The 16840-nt window shown below is 41.0% G+C and overlaps 1 protein-coding gene across 10 annotated transcripts in view; it reads right to left on the reverse strand.

The window, feature by feature from the left end:
* Positions 1-905: 905 nt before the first annotated feature.
* Positions 906-16840, reverse strand: part of ENOX1 (ecto-NOX disulfide-thiol exchanger 1) — a 360508-nt gene continuing 344573 nt past the window's right edge. For 8 of the 10 annotated variants that reach the window (XM_069802661.1, XM_069802659.1, XM_069802657.1 and 5 more), the window contains 3 exons: positions 8159-8261; positions 5071-5156; positions 906-1863 (listed from right to left, as the gene is read on the reverse strand). In XM_069802661.1, coding sequence (XP_069658762.1) covers positions 1732-1863; positions 5071-5156; positions 8159-8261 — 321 coding nt within the window. In that variant the 3' untranslated portion in view covers positions 906-1731. The remainder of the gene's footprint in view (positions 1864-5070; positions 5157-8158; positions 8262-16840) is intronic. The other 2 variants (XM_069802662.1, XM_069802660.1) reach the window with 1 other exon arrangement.

Genomic DNA, 16840 nt, shown 5'->3' on the forward strand with positions numbered 1-16840 from the left:
CATAATAGACCTGCTAAGCCTCTTTCTTTTTCCCTTTTGTACACAATTAACATTTCATTTAATATTTCTATATTCCAGGTAGATGCCAGAAGAAAAATAACTCCTAAAGCAGTAATCACTAACAGCCATGTAGGCGAGTTCCTTCATTACTAATTGCATTTGACACTAATTGCTGTTTATTGAAGAACCTGAGTGAAACATCACTCTGACATGTATCTGGATACTCCCTGCATCTGTTGCAATTTGCCATATATCCTGTTGTTGGTGCCCACTTTATAGGGCCAGCTCTCCTGAGGTGTGATTTGGAGGGGGATGCTGTTTCTTACCCAGCACCATGCTAAATGCTGTACCGATGCAGTTCTTCTTTAAATTAGGGCTCCGGGAGGAGCGATTCCTTCTATACTGTCCCGCGTTGGCTGATAGACACACTTCTTCAGCTTTCACTGGCTCTTACAGGAGTGCTGGAGTACTGTGTGTTTGACAGTAAATCCTAAACGGTAATTTACGTCGATGTCCCTACCTAAGGGACACCACCAAAAGTGAGTTATTCCTTCCTTTGGCTGGCCAAAGGGCAGAAGGATTAGCTGAGAGTTAGAAGGAGTAACTAATTGGATGCATCGTGACCACCCAACACAAAACCGAAAATGAGAAATTTGAAGGTGTTAATTTTCAGCCTGGCTGCTTGTCTGAAAAAAACAAAGGAACTCTGTTCAGCTAAACAAAGGTCCGGGCTGGTACTTCCTCTACCAATCTTAGCTAATATTGCAAGCTCTCTTTTGATTCCTAATTAATGTAACCAAGTTATCTGCAATTAATAGTTTAGGTAGGGGAAAGATAAGTGCCAGAAGACTGTTGCTGGATTGATAAAAATTCAAAAACATCAGAAGAAAAACTTGTACAAACAATATGGTAGAAGTCATATTTATTGATAAAAATTAATATATCTGCTATAAAATTTGTAACAGTAATGCAACTGAATATTTATTTTGATGCATAAACCTGAATGTTACATACCAAATACAATACAGTAACACTGGTTTCCTCCTTATTTACACGTTTATGAAAATTGATATGCAATCCATGTTAAAAGAACTTGTAATGGAGAATAGTTACATTAGAAAAATAATATTCTTGATAAAGCATTCTTGAGGACTCCAATCACATTTTCAGGCCTCTTTCAATAAGGCAAAAATCCCTGGTACAGCATATAACTTAATTTACAAAATACAATAACTTCAGACACATCTTCAAGTTTTCTTTTGGTATGCTTTTCCTCACTGCAAAATTACTCAATTTTCTTACTAAACAGAAAGAACTTTCAATAACGAAACTTAATGAGTTTTACTACATATTACATATACATCGCTGTAGCTTAGCGACCATAACCGGGCAATCTTTCTCCTTAACTGTTTGCTCAATGAGCTTTTCTTAGATGTAGGACATGTAGTATTTTGAAATCATTATGACTGTGGTGTCTTTCTTCAGTTTTCATAGGAAACAGATCTGTCACATTTTGAAATTTTTTTTTTTAAGTTTTATTTTATTTTAGGAACTGGTGCACAACTACATTTCCACTCACAAGAGAACGTCACAAATGTAACTAAAATTAGGCTTGGATAACTTTGAAAACATACTACTATGTGCCCAAACCCAGATTTCTTACTTTAATACTTTATAACCCTGCCATGCTCTAGGAATTCTTCTTCTGCATAGCTTCATTACTTGTCACAGTCAGATAGTTTTAATTCCTTCAAAGGCACAAAACTTCCACCTCTTTTCCAGTGTTGCTCCTACACCAGTGAATTCTTGTTTAAACATGCGTGGCAGTCTCATCAAAAGCATTTCTATCTCATTTGCAGAGATCTGAGAAAGAAAAAAGGTAAAATTAAAGTAAGAAAGCCACCCTGTAGATTGGAAAGAGGAAATATGGAGAATAGAAATAAGGGCGGGGGCTGACGGTGGGGGAATACAGGCCAAATGAAAACAACCAACCATTATTTTTATTTTTAACCTTAGCCTGACATGAATTTCCAGACTCCAAAGCAAGTGCAGATTCCTTGCAGGAATGATTCTGATTTTGTAAGTGGCATCACACTAAAAGAACGACAACTGCTATCCCAGCTGAAACCAGGACAGAAGTCCATCTAAGAACTACAGCTGCAGGTATACTTGTGAGGAGGAAGAAGCAAATGGGACCTTATTCTTCCTTCTCATCCCATGAGCTCTTGAATCCTTCTCCCAGCTCCATCAGTTTTTCTCTTGCAAAAAAACCCTAGCTTTATTTTTAATCAGCTTACTTTTGTTACTTAGGGCTGACTATCCATGGGGCCATCTTCTCCCCGTTTGGCCCAGTTCAGCAGCTCCAAATAACTAAGCAGTAAATTTCCTGACTTGGCATTGCTCAGGATGTTTTTATGGTTTTGAAACCTTAATGACTGGTCACCTTCCTAATGGGAAAGATGCTCTCATTGCAGAAAACACTTTCACAAAGGCAGCCTTTCTGGTATAATCAGTAAGAAAGTCAAGAAATGAAGCATCATGGAAAAAGAACCATTTTATCCTACTGCTACTTCTTCGAAAGTGATGGTCATGAAAGGAACAGTAAAGAAATTTATGGGCGCTGCCTGTTATCCACAGGTATCTCCATGGTTTGATAGGCTTCTCTGGCAATGGTGATATTTCTGCTTATTTGTATTAGTAAGAACCTTCCATGGTGAAAAGTTTTCTTTTTAAAACAGTATATAAACATAAAATATGCTAATTATACCTCGTTCCACCCAAGGGAGGTAAGAAAATATCTGTCACCTCTTATTTTCCTGAAGAGACTAGCGCAGCAGAAAGATTAAATGATTTGTTAAAGGTGGCGCCGAAAATCAGCGTTGGAGGCAGTCTAAAGCCCCAGAGTAATCAGGTCCATCTTTTACGTAGTCTCGTGGCAGTAACGGACAGCTGGTTACCTTTGGGTAATGCATCCGAGCTCTATCCTGAGCCCTCAGCCCGCATGGGTGTGCTGACCTTATCATTCCTGCTCAGGTGAGGAATGACAGGCTAACCATGGAAAGTAATTGAAATTCATCTCTGAGATTGCATCTCTGGATTGCGCTATTAAAAAGTAATTTGTTGCTACAAGCAGTTACTTCCAAAATAAACCAGCGAGGTCAAATTTTGCAGCTCGTGTTCATTATGCAGCAGGGAGGTCCAGTGGTAGCTGCAGGGGCTGATACGTTGGCATCTCGGAGAGATGGAGATGACGCTCCTTCCATGAAGGCTGTGTTTGCAAGTCAAGGGTTTGATCCCCACAGCCTCACAGAAGCCAAAACGTTACTCACGTGAGTAGAAATTCAAGGACAGAGCCCACAGACGTGCATGAGAAGGGACCGCAGCAGTGAAGAAAGTTGAAGAGCTCAGAAAGTTTCAGAAGCCATGAGCAGCAGGGCTGGAGCGCAAGGAGCCGTTCTTTTAAAATGATTGCTGTTGTCACCCAAGAGATACAGAGGGGTCAGCCAGGGGAAAAAGCAGTTGAACCTTAGCCAAACGCTGTGTTAAGGAAGGACTTGAAAGATGACTGAGGAGATTGGGCAGACTGGGTGCTGCAGGAACTGGGGACAAGACGAAGGAAGGCGTGCATGCAGCAGAGGCAGGGACTAGAGAAGCAGAAGAGGATTGGTTGTAGGTGTGAAGCTCTGGATGTATCAGGTCTTGATAAAATCAGATTTAAAAAAAATAAAAATTAAAATCCACCAGTTTCTCACCTCTGTCTACCATCCTCATCCCTTAGTTCCTTTTCCTTGTGGGTAACAGTGGACTGTAAATCACTAGCAAATCTGAGCTGCTGTGGCCTGAAGATGGTGCCTAAGAACTTCATCATCCTTCCTCACTCATCCATGCAACCTGTCTTATTTCCAGTGGGCTTCTAGCTCAGGATCTCCTCTGCTTTTAGCTATACACTTTTTCACAGAAACAGAGGAAGGATCCTCCAGAGGCATGAAGCAGCCCATCAAAGCAGCTGGAAGGTCATCTTGGTTACGGGTGGCACAGCTGGAGGGAGCGTTCAGGAACAAAGTATTACCAGGATCGAAGGAGTTGCATCTAACGACCACCGCACAAGGAGTACCACTCACATTCCGAGTCCAGGTGCACATCATTGCTACATCCTGACTGTGTTTCAAGAAGATCTGGGCAAGCACCATCAACCCCGTGTCCAGAGGAAGGATTGGCAGATGTGGATCGGAGCTGTGGCTGACCATAGCGTGACCCATGTATCTGCTAACCATTTCATGCAGTCTAGCATTCTGCAGAGCTGTTGTTTAGCACCGAGAATAGAATTCACCTGATCAAAGGTGGCTATTTCACAGCTGAGCTTCTCACCCTTGACTTGCTTAATATTCAGTGGAGAGGTATAGGCCCTTTTAGGGCTTGATTTCATTTCATCCTACAGTAGATATTTAAGAGTAAGTCAAAGAATCTTATCCTACAGGTACGTATTGGCTATGGACTGTACGAACGGATGCGTTAAAAAACATTTTGCACGCTCTAGCGTGTTGGCCTCACTTTTGTGTTGGCAACACCTTCTCTGAATTTAGCAATAGGGTCAACCAGTTCCTTTATGAGGCCCTCTCCGCTTCCATGTGGAGACGAAGGGTATGCTTCACGGTCCATTCACGTGTTCGTGAAAGTTCATGTTCAGTGTGACCTATGACTAACAACTTTTAGAAGAATGAGGAATCTCTCCTAAAACTCTGCACAGTTTCATGGCCATGGCTACACCTGCGTCTTGTTCTGCTTTCTTTCTCCTCAGCTGTATTTCAGGATCATGTATCATAAAACCAGCTGCTAGTTTTTGCCATTTAAAGCTCTGCTCTTCTTTGTCACAAAGAATAGCTAAGCAGCGCGAGGCAAAGACCTCAACACAAGCACGTGCATTGTAATTTGCGAATGAATAAAGACTGCAAACCCCCAAGCCCCACATCCCATTATCTTTCTAATGGAAACGCACGAAGAGTTTAACCTGCAGTAAAGAATAATACAATATTTCTATAGAGAAAACAGATTTTGATTAAATTTTTTTACCCTAGAGTCCAACTGCTGCATATAAGACCAAAGATATTCTATATTGGCTCCAAAAGGGTGGACGTGAAGAAATGTGGATATGATACCTGTATTAAAAACAAATGCACACAAAGTATTGAAATTACATCAGACAATATATCATTAAAATAAGCAAAATAATTCTGAATAGTCTGTTCTTGCAGGTTTTTCAGTATGACTTATGATTCTTATTTTTCTTACACAACCCAATAAACATAACAAAATGGCACAATTTTAATACAGTCATAATAACATGGTAAACACAATAGCTCATCTTCAGGAATGACAGCAGTTAGCAAGTAAGTGACCAAGATAATATACTGATGAATAAAGGAATTTCTAAACAAAGACTTGCTGGAAGCATTTCAACTACCAATTTTATGCTTGATTTACCAATATAAAATTGTGGATATTGTAATGGTAAAATTATTGCTTTTTTCCCCTTCACTGGATGCTCTGTTGTGAAAACGTTTCATATAATTGTGTCAGAAACCTCACTCCCTCAATTTTTTCTTGTAATTATGCTGATGCTGGTTATGAAAAGTGTTTAATCCGTATTACCCCTAACTGCTGCTGAAGAAAACACAAATCCTTTATGACATATTTACTTATTTACTTTCTCTTAAAAGAGAGCCAGTTCTGTCTATCATCTTCCTTGTTATTTACAGGATTGTTGTAAAAGGTGTGGGAATAAAAGTGGCTTAGGAAGAGTCAGGATCTAAGTCTAGAGGTTTTTTCTGCAGTGAAAGTCAAGTGACAGCATAATAACGATGACCAGAAAATACAAGATTTGGGGCATCAGAATTGCTATTAAAAGCACTATCCAATTTCTCCTCTTCTAAACAAACAGTGAAAATACAAAATGGCATGTGTGTTACTTACTGTTTGGGGAGAGTTGAACTGTAAGAATCAGAGAAAATATTTTCAACTCTGTTTGGATGGGTTTCTTAGCTGAACCACCCTAGGGGAAGTTCCTTATATTTAAAGCATAAACACCAGGATTAAAAATGCTTACAAATGACAAAAATGGGTCACTGTATCTTGTGTACTGCAGGCCATACTGCTTTCTTGATGCTGAATGAATTAGGATAATCTTGGATTTCATTTTTCCCCAAATACTGGCCATGGTTGAAAATGATAAGTAAAATTTAACTCAGTTTAGACTGGCTTTGCAAAGAACACCTTTTTTCCTCCCTCATTTTTCCAATAGCATTTACAAACTTCTGATCCTGCAAAGGGAGGGGTGCCTACTTAATTTAATACTACGGCGAGTCCTAGCAGCAGTTGCCACCTTTGTGCTGTGCGTGACCATAAGCACACAGAGATGAGCTCTTGAAGCAAAAGCCAAGACCATCACACTTGGATGGGTTGACTGGAAATCCAATTTGTATTCAAATCACATTTTACCAGTGGCATTGCATTTGCTATGTTTGTTCCCAAGGCTTTTCAATTAAGGATGTTCAAAGCTAGCTCTTTCGTATAATGTAAATAAAAAGCCATTTGAAAATATTTTGTAGTTATTGACTGGAGTTCCACGATAACTTTTTAGTATTTTTTATTTTATTTTATGCTCTTTTCCTCTAAGACAGTATTGAATTGTGTAAAATATAGACAAACTTAGTGAATGGATGGAAGCAAGGCCCTTTTTTCCCTTGCCACACCTGAACATGCTTCAGAAGAAGAGATAACATGAAATCCATCTTGAGTAATCTTTTCCCTTTGAACTGTAACGATGAGCCAGTTCTGTGGGTATTATGACCAGTAATGTCTGGACTGAGATTACACTGTTTATCTGAGTGTGCCACTGGACAGCTGGTGGGTGGGACCCGCTTTGGGACACTGCCACCACTTGTTACAGTCAAATAATGAGTGACCTAGAAAAAAAAGTTTGTTATTCTGTTGTTAAAATCTATCCTTGCTACCCTTCTCACAGAGGTTATCTTTGAACAGATCAAATACTGTCCATTGCAATTAAAAGTTCCAAATTTTATTGTAACAAGCAAAATCAAATCAATTTATACGTTTCTGTACATCCCACTGTTCCACATCTCACCAGTTACAGGAAGTTTGTGTACTAAGCTCTTTAAACTTTTAAATACATTCTTCACTTTTAAATGACCTTTTTGGTCTGAACTGTCTGAATCTGTGCCCCAGCAATAAACCAGCAACTTTCCCGGTGCTTAGCAGATGCAAATGAGTTGCATTTAAACAAATTAAGGTAGTCGTAGAACTATCACCTACCGGGATACCGCTGCTTTTGTGAAAAGACCAAACCAAAGAAATGAAACCTGGTCTTTCAGGTCAGCATCCCTGTGAATGGCAACCATGCCATAGGGAACACTTTGGACCCTGGACATTTAGGCTCCATGAAAACCTTCCTCACTGAAACCAAAATGCAAAATATGCCTGGATATAAATGGGGCATGTTCCCTCCAAGGGTAGCATGCGGACAGCCAGCATTTCTGCATGGCTAAATGCTGGGAACCAGCTAGCTGGCCCACTGTCTATAAGCTTTAGCTTTTAGGCGCTCTTTAAGAGTTTATTTTAACGATTTTATTCTAGGTAAAGGATACGACAGTCCTTGTGGTATTCTTTATAAATATTCATATCACTAATTCCCTCACCTAATGTCAAAAGCATAAATCTGGCTTGCTTAATACATCCAGTATACATATTTTTTGCTTGGTAGTTTGCTAATATTATTTCCACCCCCTTCTCCTTCACCATTTTGTCTAATAATCAGATAACAAGTTACACAATTCTAGCCTGCTAAATCTTGATGTAAATAAAGTCTTCATACATTCATGTTCCAAGTCTAAATGCAGATCCCGCAATTTTCTTCATACCTGAAATCCTTTCATTAAACTCTGCAGAATTTGTCAGAAAGGAAAAGTTCACTGTATTTTAGGACTTCTCTTACTAAAAGCCATTATGAATACAGATGAAAAATAAAAAATATCTTTTTTTTTTTTACTTCTATTAGCACAAAGATGCATGTAAACATATATGCAAAACAAAAACTTGTTAAAAGGCATTTTGTTCTCAGAAATCTTTTTGCGGGTTATCTTACCTATTAATAGTGCCTCTTTCTCTGATTTTAGACCCGGGCTTCGTTTCTCTGAATTTTTTTCTCTGTCTTGGTTGACCAATGCTACTGTCAATACATTGATTTCCTATACAGTTAAAAAAAAAAACAACAGGTGGTCATGTAGATTTCATTTACTTCAATTAAAGCTGTCTGCTTCCTTTCAACTCTAGTAAAAAAAAAATCATTACTTTAATTCACATCTAAAGACAAGATAATTATAAATAATTGATTTGTTTGTAGAATATTAAGACAGTTTTCTAAGTACCTTTATGCCAAGAGCTGCCAAGAAGAGAAATTTTGCTTGTGGAGTAAGTAGCAACTTTTTTTCTAGTGCTTCTTCATTATAACAGCTTGAAAGATGTGCCATAAAGTGTGGGGATGGTCAGAAAACTCACATTTTTTTAGCTATTAAAGCTGTAAACAAAGACCGCCTCTAGGGAACATGGATGGAAACATTCAGCTACAGCTATAAGAGTAAATTCGACAGTCACTAGCGATGTTTCTAGCTACTAGAGCACAATCATCTACCCTGTTATACTCTTTGACCAGTGCCTGGCACGGTGTTGGCCCCTGTCCCAAACAATTCCCAGGCACGTTTTAGGGCTCGGCACATTTCAGGGACCATTCCTAACAGGTGGTTTGCATAAAGTTACCTTGTTTTGAGGACTGAAAGAGAGCCAGCCTTAAGGGCAAAACAAGTCAAGGCTCCTGCTTTAAGCTCCTTTTTCTGCAGCTAGGTGGCCCGAACCATCCAAATCTCAGCCAAGGTCTCACGTTAGATGCTCCATCAGAAGTACCCAGATAGTTGTGTGACACAGATTGCTCTTCTCCTGGGTATATGTGAAGTAAACAAATTATCTCTATTTCAGAGGCATGTAAGTGGCCTCAAAGTGCATTGCACAATATTCAAGCATGTACATGGGCTGTTTCCATGGAGCAACTGATATGCAGGAACTCGTTCCTTGGTGAGGCAGTGACTCACGCTGCTGCATCTGCTCTGTGAAATGCTCAGCGGTTCCATGCAAAAACTCAGAGGCAGAGAGCACGGGGCTGGAGATACGGTGGCGTGAGGTGGGACTGTTCAGGAATGGTGCTTTTGTTCTGGATGGGGGAGTCAAGGTAAGCAGCTGGAGGTTGCACGGGACTGGGCTGCCTTAAATGCAAGCAAATTCGCACTATTCGGTGTAATGATGTGGCCCATCTAGAACATGCATTCAGGGTGGTGCTTTGCTCCAAAACTCTTGGCAAGCATTTTTGGCAATAAAAGAGAGACGCTGGGCTTGGGTCGCTCCAGGGCATTTCTGAAGGTGTGAATATTCCATGCTAAAAAAGGCAAAACCTCCAAAATATGTCAAATGTGCCTCCATACATGACTAAAGGCTTCGCAATCTGTGAGACTGGTAAAAAGAGTCAGGCACTTCCTCATTCTCGATTTAAAAAAAACCCAAACAACCAACACAAAACCCCCCAGTCATGTACTCCGTGCTCTTTATAGGCTGGCTCCAAGGGGCAGCCGCCCGATACGCGGTGCCTGATGGCTCAGATGCATCACGGGTTCAAACGTTCCCTTGCGTTGTGAAGAGGAACACGTCGCCGTGTGTCAGCTAAGAAACAGTATGTGCATTTGAGCGACAGAGACGCATACGTGTGCCCTTAGTGCCCAGCAACAAGGGGCTCTGCCAGACCTTAGCCCCCAGGGAAGGAGTGAGATGCGTTGAGTCACCTGTAGTTCGCTCCAGTTGTAGTGGCCAACTGAGGCACATCTCCTGGCCACACATCTATGTGTAGCTGTGTACATGTAAGCTAGTCAGCCCTCGCTGCCCTTTTAGTCCATAGAAGTGAAGTAATTTTTTTTAGTCGTGTATTTTTAGGTTGAAATAAATTGGACCTTCCTATTTTATATTCCTCATTGGCTGCAAAGGGAAACTTACAGCACAGATTTAGACACCTACAGGTAGGAGGGAGTCTGCAGTTCAAGAGTTGCAGTGATCCCCTCTTAAAATAATGGTGTGCCTGAGCGCTCTGGCAGCTACATCACCTTGATACTAACACTCCTGTAGTGTTGTGATACACAGGGCACATTATAGCAGCAGGAGTATGCCTTAAATTGTCCAGTACTGTTGATTCCCCTCCTGATAGAGCCAAAGGCTAATGCAAATACTCATCTACTGCTGGCCATGACATCCAAGAGCAGTGAAAGAAAATCCAGGCAAGAAACAGAGATAAAAGAAGTGTTCGCATTAATTTCTCCATGAGGGCAGTAATGACAAGGGGGTTACAGATCAGAAGAACAGAGCTGGATGACAGATTTCATGATACTGCAGCAGAAGAGGAGAGCAGCATATGCCACCAGAGCTTGTATAGGTTAAGATGTAATTTTTGACTCCATCAGAGATAGAAAAGCAGTCTAAAAATAACAATTCCTAAGAGGGGAAGGAGAGAGCAGAGAGATGTGTATTTGATACAACAGGCCCCAAACACAACACACTAGCAGTTTCAGATGGGATTAGAAGTTTTGTCAAGCAGTGATGCAGAGAAAGAAACTATATTCCCATTGGGAGCAACGAACAGATGGATTCTCATTTAATGCCTAGATTTGAGCCTGTGCAGAACATTTTGTATGATTTATAGGACAGTGTAAATGGATGCTAAAGGAAGCCACATCAAGTCTTCCTTAACTGTGTGTTGGTACAGAGGATAAAAGAATAAAAAATTGGTTATGGGGGAGCCTGAGGAAACTACGAGTGGCAAAGATAGCTACTCAGCAAACGACTGGCTTTAGAAGAAGGTTGCAGGTTCCTGGAGGTTTGAAAAGGAGAGGTTTCTGCCATCCAAAGCTACCTGCCTCACAGAAGATGATAAATTAGACAACTCTGATGCATTCAGCTGCCAAAATAAGCTTGCACAGAGAAAATCCAGGCTGTGCATGGTCACATAAAGCACTCAGTAGCAATGCTGCTAAGAATTAATAGTGATTTAAGAGAAATGAGTATAATTGTGTCTAAAAAATGAGTGTGAAATTCACCCAGAAACCAGGCTAATTATAGTGTATATGAAAACCTTAAGTATCTGACTACACACTGCAGATACAAATCTGGTACCTATGAAGCCTCTACAACAAATCCTCAGGCAGTAAATTTGCACTTTTTTAGAGGCACTACTCATGCCAACCCACAGAAACAAGACTTTTAAGAGCACAAAGGTGAATGAGGCAACAACTAATTGGGAACGAACAGTTAGGTCACCTCTCTGACATGAGAAAAAGCTACTGATCACCAGATGCCTGAGGAAAATTATTTAATATATATACTACATTACAGTATTTCCTTTCTTTCCTGGAGACCATCCTTTATTTGGCAAATTAAATTTTCTGAGGCCCTAAGCAGTCTCCTTCAGCAGGTTTCATTATAAAAGGAATATTTTGCTACCATCTGTCAGTTACTGCATTAAAGGACAAGAACACAGCTGAGCATGTGCAAACCAGTACTTATTAGAAGTGAAATGACCTTGCAAAAGCTAAGTACAGTATTTGGAAGGCTTAATCCAGGTTAAATCACACCTGGAGATCATTAGGGACCTGGCCCTATTCATTATTCACAAATTATGTCAGGTATCGGAGAACATGGAGGCTCGATTTGATGATGACAGCTCCAGAGCTGCTCAGCATGAATGCAACCATTCTGTGTGATGCTCTCACCATTGCCAGCTTGGAGCTTTCCCTGCAAATGACACTTTCATCCATCAGCAGATGATGAAAAGAAATGAATTTCCCTCGTGGGCTTGACAAATCCCATGATTCTGCAGACACCCCTTGGGACCAGCATTTTGATTTGGGGCTCCCTGCTTTATGAACGAGGGAGGGAAAGACAAAGAGAGAGTCTTTCTGGAAAACCTTCAGGAGAACTTGTTGGATAAAACAGAGGATGGCAAATAACAGTTTTCTCCCACGGACTATTCATTTCCATAGCTTTGCACCCCAGGGGACTAGTGGATCAGAAAGCCCCAGGTATTCAGGCTGGATGACTTGGGTCTTTCAGTCCTTCATTGGTTTCTTTTCCCCCGCTATGGGAAAGCATGATATTAAATAAAAAGTTCTCAATCCAGACATCACTAATCCCCTACAGGGCAGTCTTGCACCAGCGCAAAAAAAGCAGACAGAATATAAAATGTCTGCTCTTGCCTGAGGCTTCTCTCTTTAGCAAAAATGGTTCTCTTTAACCTAAAAAGTTCTGTGATCCTGAAAATATGTGGTAGCCAGCATCCCTAAAAATGGGGGGAGCGAAGACCTGCCATTCCCCATAAACGATGACCAAGAGCTGAGCAGGGCTTGAGCAGCAGCTGCCGTACCTGGAAACTACTCCTGCCAGAGTGCAGTTCCACATCACCCCTTGTTCAGGACTCTGCTTGAAAGGCAGAATATGGGTTTTAATGAATGTGACATTGAAGACGCCTGGCATGTGATCAGGATGCAAATGAAAAATATCCAAAGAGCTGAAATATTCCCTCTGCTACCTGAGTAATCCAAGTATTTGATAATTACCCTTTAAATCTAGGGGGGGTGATGACTTGCATATTGTCTTCAAAGACCTCATTCCCTTTTTACCAGTATATGGGCTTCTGAAGAATTGTGTGGTGAGGGGATAAAAATAATATTGTACCTTCTGAAAGATACAGTAAAAACCCGAAATCCTACCAGGCTCTGGAAGATTTTGAAGGATATGTTGGCGTTTGTACTATATGTACAGAGCCAATTGTCTGAGGCATTAAAACAGTAGGAGAAGAAGGAAAGACTAGATGTTGGACACAGCAGGCGTATGACAGAGCAACTGCTGAATGTTGTTAGATGTAAGGGATACACCACACTTTCTCATCAGCCAGGGAATTTATGAGAGAAAACGAGTTGGAGGAGAAAAAACTATATATCTGAAACATAAGCAAAAATCTTGCAGGCGAGAGAGATGTTGTAAGCTTGAAAAGACAAGGTAATTTTATGATTTTGATAGAGGAAAAGAACGATGCACATGTGATAGCAAATCTGCAGTCCTTAAGCTCTTGAAAGGCATACGAGTTCCTGCTCTGAGTCCACAGAACTGGGCTTAGACTTCAGATGTGCTTGCTCAAACTGCTTATTGACAGCCAGGCAGGTTTGACGATTCTACTGCAAACACAGGTAGAAACTGGCCTGTGACATGAAGACTGCACGGTTTTCATTTATTTTCATTTACCTGGGGATCTCTTAAAGTCTGGTATAGTTGTGTTTGCTTTGCTGGTCTTTAAACGTACTTCAGACCCACATCTGAAAATTTAATCTTGCTGTTTTAACCTGAAAGGATCCTAATTCAATTTCCAATCAAGTGAATGGAAGCCTTGCAATAGTTTCAATGCACATCAAGTCAGGCATTTTAAATTTATGGGGACATGCAAGGTTGAGGTACAGGACAACTTCTGACAGCTTAACATGGTTGTCAGTTGAGAATGGGCTACTGTCCTTGTCTATGCTCTTATCCATGGTGAATGCAAAATTATTCAATCCAAGTTGAGCTAAACTATGATGAAAGAGCTTATTTAAATTTAACGTAAATCAAATTTCCTTGCAAATGTAGCAACGTATGAGTACACTCACAATGATCGTGACTCAGAAGATCGATCACAGAATCACAAAATCACGCGGGTGACCTTGGGAGGTCTCTAGTCCAACCTCCTGCTCCAAGCAGGATCAGCCGCGGGGTCAGAGCGCGTGGATGTGCAACAAGGGGTAATAGTCCAACGGCAAGATATGTGCTCAGCTTCACTGCAAGTTGGTCGCACGGAGCTACAACCACCTTGCCTCTGTGAGGCTGCAGGATTCAGCAGCTCCTGACAGCAGCAATGCTTGGTTTGGGCCAAATGGCTCCAATTCTTCCTCTAATAGAGCTTGGTCCCCTTCATGCGCTGCTACGGCACTGCTGTGCTGTGATGCGTGGAAATTTGGTTGAGTGTCTGAACTCTGAGAGTAACTCAAAATTCTCCAGGAACAGTGACTGTTTCTCACTATCTGCTGACTGTTCCTCTAAAAATACTCTAATGACTAGAGAACTGCTCATAATCTTTGAGTAATATAACTCTTTTGTTGCTGCAAATGAATTGATCTTGTGCTAGCAAATTAGCTACTTCCTAGACATATTGTGCTTTACACAGTCCTGGTTCCTCACAGCCTAAGAGCTGATTTCAGTAAGGTGGCTGGCATTAAGTTAGGTGGTCTTACTGACACACTGTCTATTTGTAGAGAGGTTTCTTGGCCTCTGCTATGTGCACTGGGATAACTCAGTTTACAGGAACAAATTACAGTCTTGCATCATGTATAAAAAGAATAACGCAAGGAATAAGGCATCCAACCGTCTGCCCAAAACCAGAGCTCTCACAGCAGCCTGCGCTACTTTTAGAGTTAGCAGCAGGTCAACAATTCAGTAAAAAACCTCCTTGTTTTTCAGTGTTTTTTTCCAGGGTCTCAGAGGATCCGTCTCCTTCTACTATCTACCTGGTGATGCAGAACAACATACTTGCCATATGCTACACCGCTGGTGAATGTGACTGGTCTATCATTAGAAATGATACAGACCAGGTGTCACCTTTTCATTCAGAACAAGCCTAAACTTGATAACTTTGTGCTGTGCAAGAAAACAGTGTTGGTTTTGTCAGCCACAGCACTTTGTAATTACTTTTAAAGTAAACTGATAGAGAAATTTACTTTTAAAGCACACTAATATAGAATTTACTATGACTGTAAATTTAAGAGTGCTCTGGTATTAACAAATAAGCAGTTGACAACTGGCTTGAAAAATTATCTGGCATTAGAATTACAGGAACAACAATGAAGAAAAATTAGAATAGCAAATATAAGACCTTGCAAACGAAGCACTTCAAATGCACCTCTGTGCATCTAAGATTCGTTGGTCTGATTTATCCTACATGATAGAAATGTTTTCAGGAGTGAAGATTAATTGTATTATGGTGCTCTTGACATCCTATTTTTCTGATCTATTTGCCAGAGAGATGCTTTTAACTTTTTCATTACAAAGCTTTTACTATTCTAACTTTCACCTGCTGAGTTTAGGCAACTAGCAATAATCTGAAAATGCTTTTCTCATTGAAACTATCTCTTTATATTGTTCTCATTGTATTTGAGCACATCTATTTTATGGGAATGTACATACGCAAAATATGGATGACTAATATGAAAGTTACTTCATGCTTATTTTTAAAAGTATGATCAGGTTGCTTCATTTTCTAAAGCTGGATTTATGTGTAGGTTCCTGATGACTTAACACAGATGTTTTATGTGATGTGAAGGTGGTTGTTTTGCAAGGGAAAAGGTAATTGTCATTTTGCACACTTTGTGTTAGGGAATTGCAGCAAACCAATGGTTGGCTGAACAAAAGTATCGCCTGCCCACCAGCTCTGCTGAAGTCATTGTAGGAGGCCATACTTCTTGTTTACTTGAGACTGAGAACTTGTGAAAGCCCTTTCAAATGGTCTTAAGCACAGATATTGCTCTAGCAATATCTCCTCCAGAATGCTGCACTTCTAAAAAAGTTAGAGGAGAAAAAAAAAAGCAATTTGTTTCCCTTCTGGGATGTGTAGAATTGTTTTGAAAATGTCTTTGTTGAAATAAAACGAAGTAATTTGGGGGGGGGGGGGGGGGAACAACTTGAAATGTTTTATGAGAGTGAATTGTTTTTAGCAAGGATTTGTATTTGAAAGATATTAATTTTAGGTATCTGAAAACCCAGGGCAACCTCCATATTCACAGGAATCTCAACATCTGAATATATGAAAAGTACTTCAAACAAACATTTTGGAGCTCTCATTTCTTTGGATTGGATCTTGATAAGGATGATGTACTTTTCCTGAGGAGAAGGACTTGGGGGTGTTGGTTGACAAGAAGCTCAACATGACCCGGCAATGTGCGCTTGCAGCCCAGAAAGCCAACCATATCTTGGGCTGCATCAAAAGCAGCGTGGGCAGCAGGTCGAGGGAGGGGATTCTCCCCCTCCACTCTGCTCTCGTGAGACCCCACCTGCAGTCCTGTGTTCAGCTCTGGGGTCCCCAACATAAGAAGGACATGGACCTGTTGGAGCGGGTCCAGAGGAGGGACACAAAGATGATCAGAGGGCTGGAGAACCTCTTCTCCTATGAAGAGAGGCTGAGAGAGTTGGGGTTGTTCAGCCTGGAGAAGAGAAGGCTCCAGGGAAACCTTCTAGCAGCCTTCCAGTACCTAAAGAGAGACTACAAGAAATCCAGAGAGGGACTTTTTACAAGGGCATGTAGTGATAGGACAAGGGCTTTAAACTGGAAGAGGGTAGATTTAGGTTAGATATAAGGAAGTTCTTCACTGTGAGGGTGGTGAGACAGTGGCACAGGTTGCCCAGAGAAGTTGTGGCTGCCCCATCCCTGGCAGTGTTCAAGGCCAGGTTGGATGGGGCTTTGAGCAACCTGGTCTGGTGGAAGGTGTCCCTGCGCATGGCAGGAGGGTTGGAACTGGATGATCTTTAAGGTCCCTTCCAACCCAAACCATTCTATGGTTCTATGATGAAGAATGTCTCCTGGGGATATTGAAGTTCCTTTCTCGCTTCTGTCATTTTTTGCTGCCTATTCCTTGAAGGACTTTAGCAGGTTGGAGGGAGC

This window comes from Haliaeetus albicilla, chromosome 15 (assembly GCF_947461875.1).
Source record: "Haliaeetus albicilla chromosome 15, bHalAlb1.1, whole genome shotgun sequence".
Taxonomy (NCBI): domain Eukaryota; kingdom Metazoa; phylum Chordata; class Aves; order Accipitriformes; family Accipitridae; genus Haliaeetus; species Haliaeetus albicilla.